This window comes from Pseudophryne corroboree, chromosome 1, assembly GCF_028390025.1.
Source record: "Pseudophryne corroboree isolate aPseCor3 chromosome 1, aPseCor3.hap2, whole genome shotgun sequence".
Taxonomy (NCBI): domain Eukaryota; kingdom Metazoa; phylum Chordata; class Amphibia; order Anura; family Myobatrachidae; genus Pseudophryne; species Pseudophryne corroboree.
The window spans coordinates 1231853370-1231877999 of NC_086444.1; the positions used below are offsets into that span (position 1 = coordinate 1231853370).

At 47.7% G+C, this 24630-nt stretch overlaps 1 protein-coding gene across 4 annotated transcripts in view; it reads left to right on the top strand.

The window, feature by feature from the left end:
* Positions 1-24630, top strand: part of LOC134931701 (transcription factor COE3-like) — a 265596-nt gene that overhangs the window by 204644 nt on the left and 36322 nt on the right. For all 4 annotated transcript variants that reach the window (XM_063925436.1, XM_063925438.1, XM_063925437.1 and 1 more), the window contains exons 12-13: positions 19711-19776; positions 21178-21355. In XM_063925436.1, the coding sequence (XP_063781506.1) occupies positions 19711-19776; positions 21178-21355 (244 nt within the window). The remainder of the gene's footprint in view (positions 1-19710; positions 19777-21177; positions 21356-24630) is intronic.

The following is a 24630-nucleotide window of genomic DNA, read 5'->3' on the forward strand; positions in this document are numbered from 1 at the left end:
GGTTAATATTCCGCTCTCTGTATGGAGAAGTGACGGATAATTCCCTGATATGGCAGCGGTTAATGTTCCGCTCTCTGTATGGGGAAGTGACGGATAATTCCCTGATATGACAGCGGTTAATGTTCCGCTCTCTGTATGGGGAAGTGATGGATAATTCCCTGATATGGCAGCGGTTAATGTTCCGCTCTCTGTATGGGGAAGTGATAGATAATTCCCTGATATGGCAGCGGTTAATATTCCGCTCTCTGTATGGGGAAGTGATGGATAATTCCCTGATATGGCAGCGGTTAATGTTCTGCTCTCTGTATGGGGAAGTGACGGATAATTCCCTGATATGGCAGCGGTTAATGTTCCGCTCTCTGTATGGGGAAATGACGGATAATTCTCTGATATGGCAGCGGTTAATATTCCGCTCTCTGTATGGGGAAGTGACGGATAATTCCCTGATATGGCAGCGGTTACTGTTCTGCTCTCTGTATGGGGAAGTGACGGATAATTCCCTGATATGGCAGCGGTTACTGTTCCGCTCTCTGTATGGGGAAATGACGGATAATTCCCTGATATGGCAGCGGTTAATGTTCCGCTCTCTGTATGGGGAAATGACGGATAATTCCCTGATATGGCAGCGGTTAATATTCCGCTCTCTGTATGGGGAAGTGATGGATAATTCCCTGATATGGCAGCGGTAAATGTTCTGCTCTCTGTATGGGGAAGTGACGGATAATTCCCTGATATGGCAGCGGTTAATGTTCCGCTCTCTGTATGGGGAAGTGACGGATAATTCCTGATATGGCAGCGGTTAATGTTCCGCTCTCTGTATGGAGAAGTGACGGATAATTCCCTGATATGGCAGCGGTTAATGTTCCGCTCTCTGTATGGGGAAGTGACGGATAATACCCTGATATGGCAGCGGTTACTGTTCCGCTCTCTGTATGGGGAAGTGATGGATAATTCCCTGATATGGCAGCGGTTAATGTTCCGCTCTCTGTATAGAGAAGTGACGGATATTTCCCTGATATGTCAGCGGTTAATGTTCCGCTCTCTGTATGGGGAAGTGACGGATAATTCTCTGATATGGCAGCGGTTACTGTTCTCCTCTCTGTATGGGGAAGTGACGGATAATTCCCTGATATGGCAGCGGTTAATGTTCCGCTCTCTGTATGGGGAAGTGACGGATAATTCCCTGATATGGCAGCGGTTACTGTTCTCCTCTCTGTATGGGGAAGTGACGGATAATTCCCTAATATGGCAGCGGTTACTGTTCTCCTCTCTGTATGGGGAAGTGACAGATAATTCCCTGATATGGCAGCGGTTACTGTTCTCCTCTCTGTATGGGGAAGTGACGGATAATTCTCTGATATGGCAGCGGTTAATGTTCCGCTCTCTGTATGGAGAAGTGATGGATAATTCCCTGATATGGCAGCGGTTACTGTTCTCCTCTCTGTATGGAGAAGTGATGGATAATTCCTGATATGGCAGCGGTTACTGTTCTCCTCTCTGTATGGGGAAGTGACGGATAATTCCCTGATATGGCAGCGGTTAATGTTCCGCTCTCTGTATGGGGAAGTGACGGATAATTCCCTGATATGGCAGCGGTTACTGTTCTCCTCTCTGTATGGGGAAGTGACGGATAATTCCCTGATATGGCAGCGGTTAATGTTCCGCTCTCTGTATGGGGAAGTGACGGATAATTCCCTGATATGGCAGCGGTTAATGTTCCGCTCTCTGTATGGGGAAGTGACGGATAATTCCCTGATATGGCAGCGGTTACTGTTCTCCTCTCTGTATGGAGAAGTGACGGATATTTCCCTGATATGGCAGCGGTTAATGTTCTCCTCTCTGTATGGGGAAGTGACGGATAATTCCCTGATATGGCAGCGGTTAATGTTCCGCTCTCTGTATGGGGAAGTGACGGATCATTCCCTGATATGGCAGCGGTTAATGTTCCGCTCTCTGTATGGGGAAGTGATAGATATTTCCCTGATATGGCAGCGGTTACTGTTCTCCTCTCTGTATGGGGAAGTGACGGATAATTCCTGATATGGCAGCGGTTAATGTTCCGCTCTCTGTATGGGGAAGTGATGGATATTTCCCTGATATGGCAGCGGTTACTGTTCTCCTCTCTGTATGGGGAAGTGACGGATAATTCCCTGATATGGCAGCGGTTAATGTTCTCCTCTCTGTATGGAGAAGTGACGGATAATTCCCTGATATGGCAGCGGTTACTGTTCTCCTCTCTGTATGGGGAAGTGACGGATAATTCCTAATATGGCAGCCGTTACTGTTCTCCTCTCTGTATGGGGAAGTGACGGATATTTCCCTGATATGGCAGCGGTTACTGTTCTCCGCTCTGTATGGGGAAGTGATGGATATTTCCCTGATATGGCAGCGGTTACTGTTCTCCTCTCTGTATGGGGAAGTGACGGATAATTCCTGATATGGCAGCGGTTACTGTTCTGCTCTCTGTATGGGGAAGTGATGGATATTTCCCTGATATGGCAGCGGTTACTGTTCTCCTCTCTGTATGGGGAAGTGACGGATAATTCCTGATATGGCAGCGGTTAATGTTCCGCTCTCTGTATGGGGAAGTGACGGATCATTCCCTGATATGGCAGCGGTTAATGTTCCGCTCTCTGTATGGGGAAGTGATGGATATTTCCCTGATATGGCAGCGGTTACTGTTCTCCTCTCTGTATGGGGAAGTGACGGATAATTCCTGATATGGCAGCGGTTAATGTTCCGCTCTCTGAATGGGGAAGTGATGGATATTTCCCTGATATGGCAGCGGTTACTGTTCTCCTCTCTGTATGGGGAAGTGACGGATAATTCCCTGATATGGCAGCGGTTAATGTTCCGCTCTCTGTATGGAGAAGTGACGGATAATTCCCTAATATGGCAGCGGTTAATGTTCCGCTCTCTGTATGGAGAAGTGACGGATAATTCCCTAATATGGCAGCGGTTAATGTTCCGTTCTCTGTATAGGGAAGTGACGGATAATTCCCTGATATGGCAGCGGTTACTGTTCCGCTCTCTGTATAGGGAAGTGACGGATATTTCCCTGATATGGCAGCGGTTACTGTTCTCCTCTCTGTATGGGGAAGTGACGGATAATTCCTGATATGGCAGCGGTTAATGTTCCGCTCTCTGTATGGGGAAGTGACGGATAATTCCCTGATATGGCAGCGGTTACTGTTCTCCTCTCTGTATGGGGAAGTGACGGATAATTCCTGATATGGCAGCGGTTAATGTTCCGCTCTCTGTATGGAGAAGTGACGGATATTTCCCTGATATGGCAGCGGTTACTGTTCTCCTCTCTGTATGGGGAAGTGACGGATAATTCCTGATATGGCAGCGGTTACTGTTCTCCTCTCTGTATGGGGAAGTGACGTATAATTTTCTGATATGGCAGCGGTTACTGTTCTCCTCTCTGTATGGGGAAGTGATGGATAATTCCCTGATATGGCAGCGGTTAATGTTCCGCTCTCTGTATGGGGAAGTGACGGATATTTCCCTTATATGGCAGCCGTTACTGTTCTCCTCTCTGTATGGGGAAGTGACGGATAATTCCCTGATATGGCAGCGGTTAATGTTCCGCTCTCTGTATGGGGAAGTGACGGATATTTCCCTGATATGGCAGCCGTTACTGTTCTCCTCTCTGTATGGGGAAGTGACGGATAATTCCCTGATATGGCAGCGGTTACTGTTCTCCTCTCTGTATGGGGAAGTGACGGATAATTCCCTGATATGGCAGCGGTTAATGTTCCGCTCTCTGTATGGGGAAGTGACGGATAATTCCTGATATGGCAGCGGTTACTGTTCCGCTCTCTGTATGGGGAAGTGACGGATCATTCCCTGATATGGCAGCGGTTACTGTTCTCCTCTCTGTATGGGGAAGTGACGGATAATTCCCTGATATGGCAGCGGTTACTGTTCTCCTCTCTGTATGGGGAAGTGACGGATAATTCCCTAATATGGCAGCGGTTAATGTTCTCCTCTCTGTATGGGGAAGTGACGGATAATTCCCTGATATGGCAGCGGTTACTGTTCTCCTCTCTGTATGGGGAAGTGACAGGTAATTCCCTGATATAGCAGCGGTTAATGTTCCGCTCTCTGTATGGGGAAGTGACGGATAATTCCCTGATATGGCAGCGGTTACTGTTCTCCTCTCTGTATGGGGAAGTGACGGATAATTCCCTGATATGGCAGCGGTTACTGTTCTCCTCTCTGTATGGGGAAGTGACGGATAATTCCCTGATATGGCAGCGGTTACTGTTCTCCTCTCTGTATGGAGAAGTGACGGATATTTCCCTGATATGGCAGCGGTTACTGTTCTCCTCTCTGTATGGGGAAGTGATGGATAATTCCCTGATATGGCAGCGGTTACTGTTTCGCTCTCTGTATGGGGAAGTGATGGATATTTCCCTGATATGGCAGCGGTTAATGTTCCGCTCTCTGTATGGGGAAGTGACGGATAATTCCCTGATATGGCAGCGGTTACTGTTCTCCTCTCTGTATGGGGAAGTGACGGATAATTCCCTGATATGGCAGCGGTTACTGTGCTCTCTGTATGGAGAAGTGACGGATAATTCCCTGATATGGCAGCGGTTACTGTTCCGCTCTCTGTATGGAGAAGTGATGGATATTTCCCTGATATGGCAGCGGTTACTGTTCTCCTCTCTGTATGGGGAAGTGACGGATAATTCCCTGATATGGCAGCGGTTACTGTTCTCCTCTCTGTATGGGGAAGTGACGGATAATTCCCTGATATGGCAGCGGTTACTGTGCTCTCTGTATGGAGAAGTGACGGATAATTCCCTGATATGGCAGCGGTTACTGTTCCGCTCTCTGTATGGGGAAGTGACGGATAATTCCCTGATATGGCAGCGGTTAATGTTTCGCTCTCTGTATGGGGAAGTGACGGATATTTCCCTGATATGGCAGCGGTTACTGTTCTCCTCTCTGTATGGGGAAGTGACGGATAATTCCCTGATATGGCAGCGGTTACTGTTCTCCTCTCTGTATGGGGAAGTGACGGATAATTCCCTGATATGGCAGCGGTTACTGTTCTCCTCTCTGTATGGGGAAGTGACGGATAATTCCCTGATATGGCAGCGGTTACTGTTCTCCTCTCTGTATGGAGAAGTGACGGATATTTCCCTGATATGGCAGCGGTTACTGTTCCGCTCTCTGTATGGGGAAGTGATGGATAATTCCCTGATATGGCAGCGGTTACTGTTTCGCTCTCTGTATGGGGAAGTGATGGATATTTCCCTGATATGGCAGCGGTTACTGTTCTCCTCTCTGTATGGAGAAGTGATGGATATTTCCCTGATATGGCAGCGGTTACTGTTCTCCTCTCTGTATGGGGAAGTGACGGATAATTCCCTGATATGGCAGCGGTTACTGTTCTCCTCTCTGTATGGAGAAGTGACGGATATTTCCCTGATATGGCAGCGGTTAATGTTCTCCTCTCTGTATGGGGAAGTGACGGATATTTCCCTGATATGGCAGCGGTTAATGTTCTGCTCTCTGTATGGAGAAGTGACGGATAATTCCCTGATATGGCAGCGGTTACTGTTCTCCTCTCTGTATGGAGAAGTGACGGATAATTCCCTGATATGGCAGCGGTTACTGTTTCGCTCTCTGTATGGGGAAGTGACGGATATTTCCCTGATATGGCAGCGGTTAATGTTCTCCTCTCTGTATGGGGAAGTGACGGATAATTCCCTGATATGGCAGCGGTTACTGTTCTCCTCTCTGTATGGAGAAGTGACGGATAATTCCTGATATGGCAGCGATTAATGTTCCGCTCTCTGTATGGGGAAGTGACGGATAATTCCCTGATATGGCAGCGGTTAATGTTCCGCTCTCTGTATGGAGAAGTGACGGATAATTCCCTGATATGGCAGCGGTTACTGTTCTCCTCTCTGTATGGGGAAGTGACGGATATTTCCCTGATATGGCAGCGGTTACTGTTCTCCTCTCTGTATGGGGAAGTGACGGATATTTCCCTGATATGGCAGCGGTTAATGTTCCTCTCTCTGTATGGGGAAGTGACGAATAATTCCCTGATATGGCAGCGGTTAATGTTCCGCTCTCTGTATGGGGAAGTGATGGATAATTCCCTGATATGGCAGCGGTTACTGTTCCGCTCTCTGTATGGAGAAGTGACGGATAATTCCTGATATGGCAGCGGTTACTGTTCCGCTCTCTGTATGGAGAAGTGACGGATAATTCCTGATATGGCAGCGGTTACTGTTCTCCTCTCTGTATGGGGAAGTGACGGATAATTCCCTGATATGGCAGCGGTTAATGTTCCGCTCTCTGTATGGGGAAGTGATGGATATTTCCCTGATATGGCAGCGGTTAATGTTCTTCTCTCTATATGGGGAAGTGACGGATAATTCCCTGATATGGCAGCGGTTACTGTTCTCCTCTCTGTATGGGGAAGTGATGGATAATTCCCTGATATGGCAGCGGTTACTGTTCTCCTCTCTGTATGGGGAAGTGACGGATAATTCCCTGATATGGCAGCGGTTACTGTTCTCCTCTCTGTATGGGGAAGTGACGGATAATTCCCTGATATGGCAGCGGTTACTGTTCTCCTCTCTGTATGGGGAAGTGACGGATAATTCCCTGATATGGCAGCGGTTACTGTTCTCCTCTCTGTATGGGGAAGTGATGGATATTTCCCTGATATGGCAGCGGTTACTGTTCTCCTCTCTGTATGGAGAAGTGACGGATAATTCCCTGATATGGCAGCGGTTAATGTTCTCCTCTCTGTATGGAGAAGTGACGGATAATTCTCTGATATGGCAGCGGTTACTGTTCTCCTCTCTGTATGGGGAAGTGATGGATATTTCCCTGATATGGCAGCGGTTACTGTTCTCCTCTCTGTATGGGGAAGTGACGGATATTTCCCTGATATGGCAGCGGTTAATGTTCTGCTCTCTGTATGGGGAAGTGACGGATATTTCCCTGATATGGCAGCGGTTAATGTTCTGCTCTCTGTATGGGGAAGTGACGGATAATTCCCTGATATGGCAGCGGTTACTGTTCCGCTCTCTGTATGGGGAAGTGATGGATAATTCCCTGATATGGCAGCGGTTACTGTTCCGCTCTCTGTATGGGGAAGTGACGGATATTTCCCTGATATGGCAGCGGTTAATGTTTCGCTCTCTGTATGGGGAAGTTACGGATATTTCCCTGATATGGCAGCGGTTACTGTTCTCCTCTCTGTATGGGGAAGTGACGGATAATTCCCTGATATGGCAGCGGTTACTGTTCTCCTCTCTGTATGGGGAAGTGACGGATAATTCCCTGATATGGCAGCGGTTACTGTTCTCCTCTCTGTATGGAGAAGGGACGGATAATTCCCTGATATGGCAGCGGTTACTGTTCCGCTCTCTGTATGGGGAATTGACGGATATTTCCCTGATATGGCAGCGGTTACTGTTCTCCTCTCTGTATGGGGAAGTGACGGATAATTCCCTGATATGGCAGCGGTTACTGTTCTCCTCTCTGTATGGGGAAGTGACGGATAATTCCCTGATATGGCAGCGGTTACTGTTCTCCTCTCTGTATGGAGAAGTGATGGATAATTCCCTGATATGGCAGCGGTTACTGTTCTCCTCTCTGTATGGGGAAGTGACGGATAATTCCCTGATATGGCAGCGGTTACTGTTCTCCTCTCTGTATGGGGAAGTGACGGATATTTCCCTGATATGGCAGCGGTTAATGTTCTGCTCTCTGTATGGGGAAGTGACGGATATTTCCCTGATATGGCAGCGGTTAATGTTCTGCTCTCTGTATGGGGAATTGACGGATATTTCCCTGATATGGCAGCGGTTAATGTTCTGCTCTCTGTATGGGGAAGTGACGGATAATTCCCTGATATGGCAGCGGTTACTGTTCCGCTCTCTGTATGGGGAAGTGACGGATATTTCCCTGATATGGCAGCGGTTACTGTTCCGCTCTCTGTATGGGGAAGTGACGGATATTTCCCTGATATGGCAGCGGTTAATGTTTCGCTCTCTGTATGGGGAAGTGACGGATATTTCCCTGATATGGCAGCGGTTACTGTTCTCCTCTCTGTATGGGGAAGTGACGGATAATTCCCTGATATGGCAGCGGTTACTGTTCTCCTCTCTGTATAGGGAAGTGACGGATAATTCCCTGATATGGCAGCGGTTACTGTTCCGCTCTCTGTATGGAGAAGTGACGGATAATTCCTGATATGGCAGCGGTTACTGTTCTCCTCTCTGTATGGGGAAGTGACGGATAATTCCCTGATATGGCAGCGGTTACTGTTCTCCTCTCTGTATGGAGAAGTGACGGATAATTCCCTGATATGGCAGCGGTTACTGTTCTCCTCTCTGTATGGAGAAGTGACGGATAATTCCCTGATATGGCAGCGGTTACTGTTCTCCTCTCTGTATGGAGAAGTGACGGATAATTCCCTGATATAGCAGCGGTTACTGTTCTCCTCTCTGTATGGGGAAGTGACGGATATTTCCCTGATATGGCAGCGGTTACTGTTCTCCTCTCTGTATGGGGAAGTGACGGATAATTCCTGATATGGCAGCGGTTACTGTTCTCCTCTCTGTATGGAGAAGTGACGGATAATTCCTGATATGGCAGCGGTTACTGTTCTCCTCTCTGTATGGGGAAGTGATGGATATTTCCCTGATATGGCAGCGGTTACTGTTCTCCTCTCTGTATGGTGAAGTGATGGATATTTCCCTGATATGGCAGCGGTTACTGTTCTCCTCTCTGTATGGGGAAGTGACGGATAATTCCTGATATGGCAGCGGTTACTGTTCTCCTCTCCGTATGGAGAAGTGACGGATAATTCCTGATATGGCAGCGGTTACTGTTCTCCTCTCTGTATGGGGAAGTGACGGATATTTCCCTGATATGGCAGCGGTTACTGTTCTCCTCTCTGCATGGAGAAGTGACGGATATTTCCCTGATATGGCAGCGGTTAATGTTCTGCTCTCTGTATGGGGAAGTGACGGATAATTCCCTGATATGGCAGCGGTTACTGTTCCGCTCTCTGTATGGGGAAGTGACGGCTAATTCCTGATATGGCAGCGGTTAATGTTTCGCTCTCTGTATGGGGAAGTGACGGATAATTCCCTGATATGGCAGCGGTTACTGTTTCGCTCTCTGTATGGGGAAGTGACGGATATTTCCCTGATATGGCAGCGGTTACTGTTCTCCTCTCTGTATGGGGAAGTGACGGATATTTCCCTGATATGGCAGCGGTTAATGTTTCGCTCTCTGTATGGGGAAGTGACGGATAATTCCCTGATATGGCAGCGGTTACTGTTCCGCTCTCTGTATGGGGAAGTGACGGATAATTCCCTGATATGGCAGCGGTTACTGTTCCGCTCTCTGTATAGGGAAGTGACGGATATTTCCCTGATATGGCAGCGGTTACTGTTCCGTGCTCTGTATGGAGAAGTGACGGATATTTCCCTGATATGGCAGCGGCTACTGTTCCGCTCTCTGTATGGGGAAGTGACGGATATTTCCCTGATATGGCAGCGGTTACTGTTCCATGCTCTGTATGGAGAAGTGACGGATAATTCCCTGATATGGCAGCGGTTAATGTTTCGCTCTCTGTATGGGGAAGTGACGGATATTTCCCTGATATGGCAGCGGTTACTGTTCTCCTCTCTGTATGGGGAAGTGACGGATAATTCCTGATATGGCAGCGGTTAATGTTCCGCTCTCTGTATGGGGAAGTGACGGATAATTCCCTGATATGGCAGCGGTTACTGTTCTCCTCTCTGTATGGGGAAGTGACGGATAATTCCCTGATATGGCAGCGGTTACTGTTCTCTCTGTATGGGGAAGTGACGGATATTTCCCTGATATGGCAGCGGTTAATGTTCTCCTCTCTGTATGGGGAAGTGACGGATAATTCCTGATATGGCAGCGGTTACTGTTCTCCTCTCTGTATGGGGAAGTGACGGATAATTCCTGATATGGCAGCGGTTACTGTTCTCCTCTCTGTATGGAGAAGTGATGGATAATTCCCTGATATGGCAGCGGTTAATGTTCCGCTCTCTGTATGGAGAAGTGACGGATATTTCCCTGATATGGCAGCGGTTACTGTTCTCCGCTCTGTATGGGGAAGTGACGGATATTTCCCTGATATGGCAGCGGTTACTGTTCTCCTCTCTGTATGGAGAAGTGATGGATAATTCCCTGATATGGCAGCGGTTAATGTTCCGCTCTCTGTATGGGGAAGTGACGGATATTTCCCTGATATGGCAGCGGTTAATGTTCCGCTCTCTGTATGGGGAAGTGACGGATAATTCCCTGATATGGCAGCGGTTACTGTTCTCCTCTCTGTATGGGGAAGTGACGGATATTTCCCTGATATGGCAGCGGTTACTGTTCTCCTCTCTGTATGGGGAAGTGATGGATAATTCCCTGATATGGCAGCGGTTACTGTTCTCCTCTCTGTATGGGGAAGTGACGGATATTTCCCTGATATGGCAGCGGTTACTGTTCTCCTCTCTGTATGGGGAAGTGACGGATATTTCCCTGATATGGCAGCGGTTACTGTTCTCCTCTCTGTATGGAGAAGTGACGGATAATTCCCTGATATGGCAGCCGTTACTGTTCTCCTCTCTGTATGGGGAAGTGACGGATATTTCCCTGATATGGCAGCGGTTACTGTTCTCCTCTCTGTATGGGGAAGTGACGGATATTTCCCTGATATGGCAGCGGTTACTGTTCTCCTCTCTGTATGGGGAAGTGATGGATAATTCCCTGATATGGCAGCGGTTACTGTTCTCCTCTCTGTATGGGGAAGTGACGGATATTTCCCTGATATGGCAGCGGTTACTGTTCTCCTCTCTGTATGGAGAAGTGATGGATATTTCCCTGATATGGCAGCGGTTACTGTTCTCCTCTCTGTATGGGGAAGTGACGGATAATTCCCTGATATGGCAGCGGTTACTGTTCTCCTCTCTGTATGGGGAAGTGACGGATAATTCCTGATATGGCAGCGGTTAATGTTCCGCTCTCTGTATGGGGAAGTGACGGATAATTCCTGATATGGCAGCGGTTACTGTTCTCCTCTCTGTATGGGGAAGTGATGGATATTTCCCTGATATGGCAGCGGTTACTGTTCTCCTCTCTGTATGGGGAAGTGATGGATAATTCCCTGATATGGCAGCGGTTAATGTTCTCCTCTCTGTATGGAGAAGTGACGGATCATTCCCTGATATGGCAGCGGTTACTGTTCTCCTCTCTGTATGGAGAAGTGACGGATAATTCCCTGATATGGCAGCGGTTACTGTTCTCCTCTCTGTATGGGGAAGTGACGGATAATTCCCTGATATGGCAGCGGTTACTGTTCTCCTCTCTGTATGGGAAAGTGACGGATAATTCCCTGATATGGCAGCGGTTACTGTTCTCCTCTCTGTATGGGAAAGTGACGGATAATTCCCTGATATGGCAGCGGTTACTGTTCTCCTCTCTGTATGGGGAAGTGACGGATTTTTCCCTGATATGGCAGCGGTTACTGTTCTCCTCTCTGTATGGGGAAGTGACGGATAATTCCCTGATATGGCAGCGGTTACTGTTCTCCTCTCTGTATGGGGAAGTGACGGATATTTCCCTGGTATGGCAGCGGTTACTGTTCTCCTCTCTGTATGGGGAAGTGACGGATAATTCCCTGATATGGCAGCGGTTACTGTTCTCCTCTCTGTATGGGGAAGTGACGATATTTCCCTGATATGGCAGCGGTTACTGTTCTCTCTGTATGGGGAAGTGACGGATCATTCCTAATATGGCAGCGGTTAATGTTTCGCTCTCTGTATGGGGAAGTGACGGATAATTCCCTGATATGGCAGCGGTTACTGTTCTCTCTGTATGTGGAAGTGATGGATATTTCCCTGATATGGCAGCGGTTACTGTTTCGCTCTCTGTATGGGGAAGTGACGGATCATTCCTAATATGGCAGCGGTTAATGTTTCGCTCTCTGTATGGGGAAGTGACGGATATTTCCCTGATATGGCAGCGGTTACTGTTCTCTCTGTATGTGGAAGTGATGGATATTTCCCTGATATGGCAGCGGTTACTGTTCCGCTCTCTGTATGGGGAAGTGACGGATCATTCCTAATATGGCAGCGGTTAATGTTTCGCTCTCTGTATGGGGAAGTGACGGATAATTCCCTGATATGGCAGCGGTTAATGTTCCGCTCTCTGTATGGGGAAGTGACGGATAATTCCCTGATATGGCAGCGGTTACTGTTCTGCTCTCTGTATGGGGAAGTGATGGATATTTCCCTGATATGGCAGCGGTTACTGTTCTCCTCTCTGTATGGGGAAGTGACGGATAATTCCTGATATGGCAGCGGTTAATGTTCCGCTCTCTGTATGGGGAAGTGACGGATAATTCCCTGATATGGCAGCGGTTACTGTTCTCCTCTCTGTATGGGGAAGTGACGGATAATTCCCTGATATGGCAGCGGTTACTGTTCTCCTCTCTGTATTGGGAAGTGATGGATAATTCCCTGATATGGCAGCGGTTACTGTTCTCCTCTCTGTATGGAGAAGTGACGGATAATTCCTGATATGGCAGCGGTTACTGTTCTCCTCTCTGTATGGGGAAGTGACGGATATTTCCCTGATATGGCAGCGGTTACTGTTCTCCTCTCTGTATGGAGAAGTGACGGATAATTCCTGATATGGCAGCGGTTACTGTTCTCCTCTCTGTATGGAGAAGTGACGGATATTTCCCTGATATGGCAGCGGTTAATGTTCTCCTCTCTGTATGGGGAAGTGATGGATATTTCCCTGATATGGCAGCGGTTAATGTTCCGCTCTCTGTATGGGGAAGTGACGGATATTTCCCTGATATGGCAGCGGTTAATGTTCTCCTCTCTGTATGGAGAAGTGATGGATAATTCCTGATATGGCAGCGGTTAATGTTCTCCTCTCTGTATGGAGAAGTGATGGATAATTCCCTGATATGGCAGCGGTTAATGTTCCGCTCTCTGTATGGAGAAGTGACGGATAATTCCTGATATGGCAGCGGTTACTGTTCTCCTCTCTGTATGGGGAAGTGACGGATATTTCCCTGATATGGCAGCGGTTAATGTTCCGCTCTCTGTATGGAGAAGTGATGGATAATTCCTGATATGGCAGCGGTTAATGTTCTCCTCTCTGTATGGAGAAGTGATGGATAATTCCCTGATATGGCAGCGGTTACTGTTCTCCTCTCTGTATGGAGAAGTGACGGATATTTCCCTGATATGGCAGCGGTTACTGTTCTCCTCTCTGTATGGGGAAGTGACGGATATTTCCCTGATATGGCAGCGGTTACTGTTCTCCTCTCTGTATGGAGAAGTGACGGATATTTCCCTGATATGGCAGCGGTTACTGTTCTCCTCTCTGTATGGAGAAGTGACGGATAATTCCCTGATATGGCAGCGGTTACTGTTCTCCTCTCTGTATGGGGAAGTGACGGATCATTCCTGATATGGCAGCGGTTACTGTTCTGCTCTCTGTATGGTGAAGTGACGGATAATTCCCTGATATGGCAGCGGTTACTGTTCTCCTCTCTGTATGGGGAAGTGACGGATAATTCCCTGATATGGCAGCGGTTACTGTTCTCCTCTCTGTATGGGGAAGTGACGGATAATTCCCTGATATGGCAGCGGTTACTGTTCTCCTCTCTGTATGGGGAAGTGACGGATAATTCCCTGATATGGCAGCGGTTACTGTTCTCCTCTCTGTATGGAGAAGTGACGGATATTTCCCTGATATGGCAGCGGTTAATGTTCTCCTCTCTATATGGGGAAGTGACGGATAATTCCCTGATATGGCAGCGGTTACTGTTCTCCTCTCTGTATGGGGAAGTGACGGATAATTCCCTGATATGGCAGCGGTTACTGTTCTCCTCTCTGTATGGGGAAGTGACGGATAATTCCCTGATATGGCAGCGGTTACTGTTCTCCTCTCTGTATGGAGAAGTGACGGATAATTCCCTGATATGGCAGCGGTTACTGTTCTCCTCTCTGTATGGAGAAGTGACGGATATTTCCCTGATATGGCAGCGGTTACTGTTCTCCTCTCTGTATGGAGAAGTGATGGATATTTCCCTGATATGGCAGCGGTTACTGTTCTCCTCTCTGTATGGAGAAGTGACGGATATTTCCCTGATATGGCAGCGGTTACTGTTCTCCTCTCTGTATGGAGAAGTGATGGATAATTCCCTGATATGGCAGCGGTTACTGTTCTCCTCTCTGTATGGGGAAGTGACGGATAATTCCCTGATATGGCAGCGGTTACTGTTCTCCTCTCTGTATGGAGAAGTGATGGATATTTCCCTGATATGGCAGCGGTTACTGTTCTCCTCTCTGTATGGAGAAGTGATGGATATTTCCCTGATATGGCAGCGGTTACTGTTCTCCTCTCTGTATGGGGAAGTGACGGATCATTCCTGATATGGCAGCGGTTACTGTTCTCCTCTCTGTATGGGGAAGTGACGGATAATTCCCTGATATGGCAGCGGTTACTGTTCTCCTCTCTGTATGGAGAAGTGACGGATATTTCCCTGATATGGCAGCGGTTACTGTTCTCCTCCCTGTATGGAGAAGTGATGGATATTTCCCTGATATGGCAGCGGTTACTGTTCTCCTCTCTGTATGGGGAAGTGACGGATCATTCCTGATATGGCAGCGGTTACTGTTCTCCTCTCTGTATGGGGAAGTGACGGATAATTCCCTGATATGGCAGCGGTTACTGTTCTCCTCTCTGCATGGGGAAGTGACGGATCATTCCTGATATGGCAGCGGTTACTGTTCTCTCTGTATGGGGAAGTGATGGATATTTCCCTGATATGGCAGCGGTTACTGGTCTCCTCTCTGTATGGGGAAGTGATGGATATTTCCCTGATATGGCAGCGGTTACTGGTCTCCTCTCTGTATTGGGAAGTGATGGATATTTCCCTGATATGGCAGCGGTTACTGGTCTCCTCTCTGTATGGGGAAGTGACGGCCTCGCGGCTCATATCCCCCCAGCTGGAATATTGATGTGCACATTTATCTGTTATTTAATGGCTATTACATTTGTTTCTTGGATCAGGATTTCAGTATCTCGGTGTTTATGGAGCCACTGAGATCAGTCAATAAATTCATATTACAGATAATCCACTTTTTACATAATGGCCACTGAAAAAGAAGTTACTAAGTAGATTGGGCGCTAAGTGTGTGCGCCGTCCTGTAACAGCCCTATTCCCCAGCGTCAGGCAGAAACACAATTAGCAGCTGATGGAGGCTTCAGGCTTGGCCTTGGTGTGATGTTGGATGGATAGGGGTGGGGCGGCAGCAGTAATGGAAGATAAATGCATTGATGTGTAGGAGATCGGGGAAGACGCTGAGTGTGGAGAGAACATCACTAAGGGGTGGGGAAGAGGATAAAGTACTTACAGCAGGATAATGAAATAAGCCAACAGGATGCAGATATATCTGTGACAAGATTCTGCACTTGGCACCTTCCCATGTATCAATATGCCAAAGACAGGAAGAATCTTCCAAACGGAAATGTGTGTGTTACAGAAGTTATGTGAAAGTGGTAGCATCTGAAAAGGAACACAGTACGCACAAAGAATCACTCTCACACAGTCCACACAACGAGTCACTCTCACACAGTCCACACTACGAGTCACTCTCAAACAGTCCACACGAGTCACTCTCACACAGTCCACACAACGAGTCACTCTCACACAGTCCACATAAAGAGTCACTCTCACACAGTCCACACGAGTCACTCTCACACAGTCCACACAAGTCACTCTCACACAGTCCACACAAGTCACTCTCACACAGTCCACACAAGTCACTCTCACACAGTCCACACAAGTCACTCTCACACAGTCCACACAAGTCACTCTCACACAGTCCACACAAGTCACTCTCACACAGTCCACACAAGTCACTCTCACACAGTCCACACAAGTCACTCTCACACAGTCCACACAAGTCACTCTCACACAGTCCACACAAGTCACTCTCACACAGTCCACACAAGTCACTCTCACACAGTCCACACTACGAGTCACTCTCACACAGTCCACACTACGAGTCACTCTCACACAGTCCACACTACGAGTCACTCTCACACTGTCCACACTACGAGTCACTCTCACACAGTCTACACAACGAGTCACTCTCACACAGTCTACACAACAAGTCACTCTCACACAGTCTACACAATGAGTCACTGTCACTTAGTCTACACGAGTCACTCTCACACAGTCTACACAACAAGTCACTCTCACACAGTCTACACAATGAGTCACTGTCACTTAGTCTACACGAGTCACTCTCACACAGTCCACACGAGTCACTCTCACACAGTCTACACAATGAGTCACTCTCACACAGTCTACACAATGAGTCACTCTCACACAGTCTACACAATGAGTCACTGTCACTTAGTCTACACGAGTCACTCTCACACAGTCTACACAATGAGTCACTGTCTTACAGTCTACACAATGAGTCACTCTCACACAGTCTACACAATGAGTCACTGTCTTACAGTCTACACAATGAGTCACTGTCACTTAGTCTACACGAGTCACTCTCACACAGTCTACACAACAAGTCACTCTCACACAGTCCACACAATGAGTCACTGTCACTTAGTCTACACGAGTCACTCTCACACAGTCGACACAACAAGTCACTCTCACACAGTCTACACAACAAGTCACTCTCACACAGTCTACACAATGAGTCACTGTCACTTAGTCTACACGAGTCACTCTCACACAGTCTACACAATGAGTCACTCTCACACAGTCTACACAATGAGTCACTGTCACTTAGTCTACACGAGTCACTCTCACACAGTCTACACAACAAGTCACTCTCACACAGTCTACACAATGAGTCACTGTCACTTAGTCTACACGAGTCACTCTCACACAGTCTACACAATGAGTCACTGTCATACAGTCTACACAATGAGTCACTCTCACACAGTCTACACAATGAGTCACTGTCATACAGTCTACACAATGAGTCACTCTCACACAGTCTACACAATGAGTCACTGTCACTTAGTCTACACGAGTCACTCTCACACAGTCTACACAACAAGTCACTCTCACACAGTCTACACAATGAGTCACTGTCACTTAATCTACACGAGTCACTCTCACACAGTCTACACAACAAGTCACTCTCACACAGTCTACACAATGAGTCACTCTCACACAGTCTACACAATGAGTCACTCTCACACAGTCTACACAATGAGTCACTGTCACTTAGTCTACACGAGTCACTCTCACACAGTCTACACAATGAGTCACTGTCTTACAGTCTACACAATGAGTCACTCTCACACAGTCTACACAATGAGTCACTGTCTTACAGTCTACACAATGAGTCACTGTCACTTAGTCTACACGAGTCACTCTCACACAGTCGACACAACAAGTCACTCTCACACAGTCTACACAACAAGTCACTCTCACACAGTCTACACAATGAGTCACTGTCACTTAGTCTACACGAGTCACTCTCACACAGTCTACACAATGAGTCACTGTCTTACAGTCTACACAATGAGTCACTCTCACACAGTCTACACAATGAGTCACTGTCACTTAGTCTACACGAGTCACTCTCACACAGTCTACACAACAAGTCACTCTCACACAGTCCACACAATGAGTCACTGTCACTTAGTCTACACGAGTCACTCTCACACAGTCGACACAACAAGTCACTCTCACACAGTCTACACAACAAGTCACTCTCACACAGTCTACACAATGAGTCACTGTCACTTAGTCTACACGAGTCACTCTCACACAGTCTACACAATGAGTCACTCTCACACAGTCTACACAATGAGTCACTGTCACTTAGTCTACACGAGTCACTCTCACACAGTCTACACAATGAGTCACTGTCACTTAGTCTACACGAGTCACTCTCACACAGTCTACACAACAAGTCACTCTCACACAGTCTACACAACGAGTCACTGTCACTTAGTCTACACGAGTCACTCTCACACAGTCTACACAACAAGTCACTCTCACACAGTCTACACAATGAGTCACTGTCACTTAGTCTACACGAGTCACTCTCACACAGTCTACACAATGAGTCACTGTCATACAGTCTACACAATGAGTCACTCTCACACAGTCTACACAATGAGTCACTGTCACTTAGTCTACACGAGTCACTCTCACACAGTCTACACAATGAGTCACTGTCACTTAGTCTACACGAGTCACTCTCACACAGTCTACACAATGAGTCACTCTCACACAGTCTACACAATGAGTCACTGTCACTTAGTCTACACGAGTCACTCTCACACAGTCTACACAACAAGTCACTCTCACACAGTCTACACAATGAGTCACTGTCACACAGTCTACACAATGAGTCACTCTCACACAGTCTACACAATGAGTCACTGTCACTTAGTCTACACGAGTCACTCTCACACAGTCTACACAATGAGTCACTGTCACTTAGTCTACACGAGTCACTCTCACACAGTCTACACAATGAGTCACTGTCACACAGTCTACACAAAAAGTCACTCTCGCACAGTCCTCACAACTAGTCACTCTCGCACAGTCTACACAATGAGTCGCTCTCATACAGTCTTCACAGTGAGTCGCTCTCGCAATAAGTCACTCTCACACAGTCCACACAATGAGTCACTCTCACACAGTCCACACAATGAGTCACTCTCGCAATAAGTCACTCTCACACAGTCCACACAATGAGTCACTCTCACACAGTCCACACAATGAGTCACTCTCGCAATAAGTCACTCTCACACAGTCCTCACAGCGAGTCACTCTCACACAGTCCACAGCAATGTGCAGATGTGTCCTCCTACATCCATGCTGCAATCATGTTAGATAGCCCTTCTAGTTTCGCCGAGCTTTGGCATTACTCAGTAGCACCAAGCATCTTGACAAGCAACTTTTTACAGTTAAAATGATTCTTATTCACATTGCTATGTGAATAAGAAGCACAAGCAGCTTATGCTGCGTAAAATGGTATACGGCAGGCTATATTTTGTGTGCGACTGCGCCTGTATCTGCATACGTAATGCTATGCTACAGTGTCAGTGGCAGTTTTCCAGGAAATCACTGTGACGTAGCATTTCGTATGCAGATGCAATTGCACACAGAATATAGGCATGCCGCATATCATTCTAATCAGCATTTTCGGCAAAAAAGAAGACTCCTGATGTCAGCAGAGGTGCCGGGAACTGCAGGTTGACTCACGCCAGGCATCTCGTGGTTCTAGAGTTCCATCACGACCGTGGTATGACAACCATAATGTATAATAACCACACTAATTCTGTTTTCTGCAGCAAATTATTGAATTTATTCAGCTTTATAGATATGACATGATATATTTAACATAGTTTATACAAGGTATCAGATTACATATTATTGTGGTGTAGACCCAGTATCTTTTTATATATATATATATATATATATATACACACACACACACACATGTAAATGCATATGCTTGTATATTGTTCTTATCTCTATATACTGTAGTTACATTAGCAGACGTCTGGACGGAGGTGTGGGTGGAGCCATCCTCACTAATGTGATAGGACCTGTGTATTTCTTATATCTCACTAAGGTCACAATACTAACCATCCTTCTTGTCTCTCCTTCAGGAGGTCCTGCTGAAGAGGGCTGCCGATCTGGTGGAAGCGTTGTACGGCATGCCGCACAATAACCAGGTAACGCAGTGCGTAGAGATCCTTCTCATGGTCTTACAGACATAGTAATGAATGCATTGGGAATTCCCTGCTGTACTCTTATCAGGGTGGCTGGTGACCTCTGCCTTGCACTCAAAAACATTAAGTAACATCTGATTGGATGGGCTCATCCAATCAGCTAGTGCTATCCCGCCAACCTGTATAAGCGTTCCACACTCTGACTCCTGGAGATTATGATTAGAGAAGGATGAATCAATATATAAATTTACCAAAATTCCGAGATGTTCCATTATGTCTTCATCGAACACACAACTTTCACTGGAGATATCAGCCAATCATACTGCTTGGAACTTACTAATAACCAATCAGCGAGCATCAACACACACAGGAGCTTATGGCCCCTTGGACTCTCGCTCGAATTGTTCCTGGATCATACCAAGGGGTAACGTCTGTGGGTATTCTCCATGACACATGGCGTGACTGTCCCTGACCTTTGTCACCAATTCGCCTATTGAAATAGAGAAATGTTAATTTTTTTGTAGACGCATGGCAGTGAAATTAATTTCAGGAGACCCAGACATAAAAAAGGAAATAGTCTGACACAGGGTAACCAACTATTATAACTATAGTTGTCTCTCGCACATGCTCATTAAGTTCGTATACCCAACACACAGAATATCTGAGATACACCATCAGATTCTATAGCCCCTTTGTCCAGAATTAACCCATAATCCTTTGCTTCTCTCATTCCATTGTAATGTGGTTAAAGTCTACTGCTAAACCACAAAATGTAATGCCTACTAGATGACCATTGTATCTTATGGGGCCTCTCAATGTATGTCTTGTGTGACACTAAAGGTGACAACCAAGTCTCACCCTGAATAGGTTCTTCTTAAAGCCTCAAGGAGTCCTAATCACGTATTAAACTCTTACATGCTATGTTGAAATCAAATAATTACCTCCACTGGCTACACAGACTTTCCATGAGAAGGAACCCAGATGTCAGGCTAGTCAGGGGAGCAGGTGACCTCTGTAAGATCCATCCTTGAATCACGGATGTGGGTTCTGGTCAAAGAGGAACAGATAGACCATGAATGTATTGAGGCTGAAACCTTCCATTTAGTTGTATCATGCATGTGTAGAATGAAAAGATGGCCAAGGTCTGTAGATAATTCTACTCAGAATAAAACAGAATATTAAATATAGGATCCTAGGTGGTCTATGTACTTAGCTTTGGAGAGAGATAAAGTGGACGGAGATCAAGTACCAGCCAACCAGCTCCTAACTGTCATGTTACAGTGTTTGAATAATGACAGTTAGGAGCTGGTTGTGACTTTATCTCCGTCCACTTTATCTTTTGCCAAGTCTTAGTACATAGGCCTCTTTAATCACTGTCCCCTGATGAATCTCTTCTTCCCACAGGACATTATTTTAAAAAGAGCAGCAGATATCGCTGAGGCACTGTACAGCGTGCCGCGCACCTCCAACCAGCTGTCCTCGCTAGCCACCAACCACCCTCATGCCGGAATGATGGGGGTCAACTCTTTCGGAAGCCAACTGGCCATCAATATCGCAGAATCTTCCCAGAACTCCGACCAAGGTAAGGGGGACCGGACTGCAGTGACACCACTAGTCCCGGTTCCTGGGCTTCTACAGAGCAGGAAAGGGTCTGAGGTCTAGCGCGATGCTTCTACAGAGCAGGAAAGGGTCTGAGGTCTAGCGCGATGCTTCTACAGAGCAGGAAAGGGTCTGAGGTCTAGCGCGATGCTTCTACAGAGCAGGAAAGGGTCTGAGGTCTAGCGCGATGCTTCTACAGAGCAGGAAAGGGTCTGAGGTCTAGCGCGATGCTTCTACAGAGCAGGAAAGGGTCTGAGGTCTAGCGCAATGCTTCTACAGAGCAGGAAAGGGTCTGAGGTCTAGCGCGAAGCTTCTACAGAGCAGGAAAGGGTCTGAGGTCTAGCGCAATGCTTCTACAGAGCAGGAAAGGGTCTGAGGTCTAGCGCGATGCTTCTACAGAGCAGGAAAGGGTCTGAGGTCTAGTGCGAAGCTTCTACAGAGCAGGAAAGGGTCTGAGGTCTAGCGCAATGCTTCTACAGAGCAGGAAAGGGTCTGAGGTCTAGCGCGATGCTTCTACAGAGCAGGAAAGGGTCTGAGGTCTAGCGCGATGCTTCTACAGAGCAGGAAAGGGTCTGAGGTCTAGCGCAATGCTTCTACAGAGAAGGAAAGGGTCTGAGGTCTAGCGCAATGCTTCTACAGAGCAGGAAAGGGTCTGAGGTCTAGCGCGATGCTTCTACAGAGCAGGAAAGGGTCTGAGGTCTAGTGCGAAGCTTCTACAGAGAAGGAAAGGGTCTGAGGTCTAGCGCAATGCTTCTACAGAGCAGGAATGGGTCTGAGGTCTAGCGCAATGCTTCTACAGAGAAGGAAAGGGTCTGAGGTCTAGCGCGATGCTTCTACAGAGCAGGAAAGGGTCTGAGGTCTAGTGCGAAGCTTCTACAGAGAAGGAAAGGGTCTGAGGTCTAGCGCAATGCTTCTACAGAGCAGGAAAGGGTCTGAGGTCTAGCACAATGCTTCTACAGAGAAGGAAAGGGTCTGAGGTCTAGCGCAATGCTTCTACAGAGCAGGAAAGGGTCTGAGGTCTAGCGCGATGCTTCTACAGAGCAGGAAAGGGTCTGAGGTCTAGCGCGATGCTTCTACAGAGCTGGAAAGGGTCTGAGGTCTAGCGTGATGCTTCTACAAAGCAGGAAAGGGTCTGAGGTCTAGCGCAATGCTTCTACAGAGAAGGAAAGGGTCTGAGGTCTAGCGCGATGCTTCTACAGAGCAGGAAAGGGTCTGAGGTCTAGCGCGATGCTTCTACAGAGCAGGAAAGGGTCTGAGGTCTAGCGCGATGCTTCTACAAAGCAGAAAAGGGTCTGAGGTCTAGCGCAATGCTTCTACAGAGAAGGAAAGGGTCTGAGGTCTAGTGCGAAGCTTCTACAGAGTAGGAAAGGGTCTGAGGTCTAGCGCAATGCTTCTACAGAGCAGGAAAGGGTCTGAGGTCTAGCGCAATGCTTCTACAGAGAAGGAAAGGGTCTGAGGTCTAGCGCGATGCTTCTACAGAGCAGGAAAGGGTCTGAGGTCTAGTGCGAAGCTTCTACAGAGCAGGAAAGGGTCTGAGGTCTAGCGCGATGCTTCTACAGAGAAGGAAAGGGTCTGAGGTCTAGCGCGATGCTTCTACAGAGCAGGAAAGGGTCTGAGGTCTAGCGCGATGCTTCTACAGAGCAGGAAAGGGTCTGAGGTCTAGCGCGATGCTTCTACAGAGCAGGAAAGGGTCTGAGGTCTAGCGCGATGCTTCTACAGAGCAGGAAAGGGTCTGAGGTCTAGCGCGATGCTTCTACAAAGCAGGAAAGGGTCTGAGGTCTAGCGCAATGCTTCTACAGAGCAGGAAAGGGTCTGAGGTCTAGCGCGATGCTTCTACAGAGCAGGAAAGGGTCTGAGGTCTAGCGCGATGCTTCTACAGAGCAGGAAAGGGTCTGAGGTCTATCGCGATGCTTCTACAGAGCAGGAAAGGGTCTGAGGTCTAGCGCGATGCTTCTACAGAGCAGGAAAGGGTCTGAGGTCTAGTGCGAAGCTTCTACAGAGCAGGAAAGGGTCTGAGGTCTAGCGCGATGCTTCTACAGAGCAGGAAAGGGTCTGAGGTCTAGCGCGATGCTTCTACAAAGCAGGAAAGGGTCTGAGGTCTAGCGCGATGCTTCTACAGAGCAGGAAAGGGTCTGAGGTCTAGCGCGATGCTTCTACAGAGCAGGAAAGGGTCTGAGGTCTAGTGCGATGCTTCTACAGAGCAGGAAAGGGTCTGAGGTCTAGTGTGAAGTTTCTACAGAGCAGGAAAGGGTCTGATGTCTAGCGCGATGCTTCTACAGAGCAGAAAAGGGTCTGAGGTCTAGTGCGAAGCTTCTACAGAGCAGGAAAGGGTCTGAGGTCTAGCACGATGCTTCTACAGAGCAGGAAAGGGTCTGAGGTCTAGCGCGATGCTTCTACAAAGCAGGAAAGGGTCTGAGGTCTAGCGCGATGCTTCTACAGAGCAGGAAAGGGTCTGAGGTCTAGCGCGATGCTTCTACAGAGCAGGAAAGGGTCTGAGGTCTAGCGCGATGCTTCTACAGAGCAGGACAGGGTCTGAGGTCTAGCGCGATGCTTCTACAGAGCAGGAAAGGGTCTGAGGTCTAGCGCAATGCTTCTACAGAGAAGGAAAGGGTCTGAGGTCTAGCGCAATGCTTCTACAGAGCAGGAAAGGGTCTGAGGTCTAGCGCGATGCTTCTACAGAGCAGGAAAGGGTCTGAGGTCTAGCGCGATGCTTCTACAGAGCAGGACAGGGTCTGAGGTCTAGCGCTATGCTTCTACAGAGCAGGAAAGGGTCTGAGGTCTAGCGCAATGCTTCTACAGAGAAGGAAAGGGTCTGAGGTCTAGCGCGATGCTTCTACAGAGCAGGAAAGGGTCTGAGGTCTAGTGCGAAGCTTCTACAGAGCAGGAAAGGGTCTGAGGTCTAGCGCGATGCTTCTACAGAGAAGGAAAGGGTCTGAGGTCTAGCGCGATGCTTCTACAGAGCAGGAAAGGGTCTGAGGTCTAGCGCGATGCTTCTACAGAGCAGGAAAGGGTCTGAGGTCTAGCGCGATGCTTCTACAGAGCAGGAAAGGGTCTGAGGTCTAGCGCGATGCTTCTACAGAGCAGGAAAGGGTCTGAGGTCTAGCGCGATGCTTCTACAAAGCAGGAAAGGGTCTGAGGTCTAGCGCAATGCTTCTACAGAGCAGGAAAGGGTCTGAGGTCTAGCGCGATGCTTCTACAGAGCAGGAAAGGGTCTGAGGTCTAGCGCGATGCTTCTACAGAGCAGGAAAGGGTCTGAGG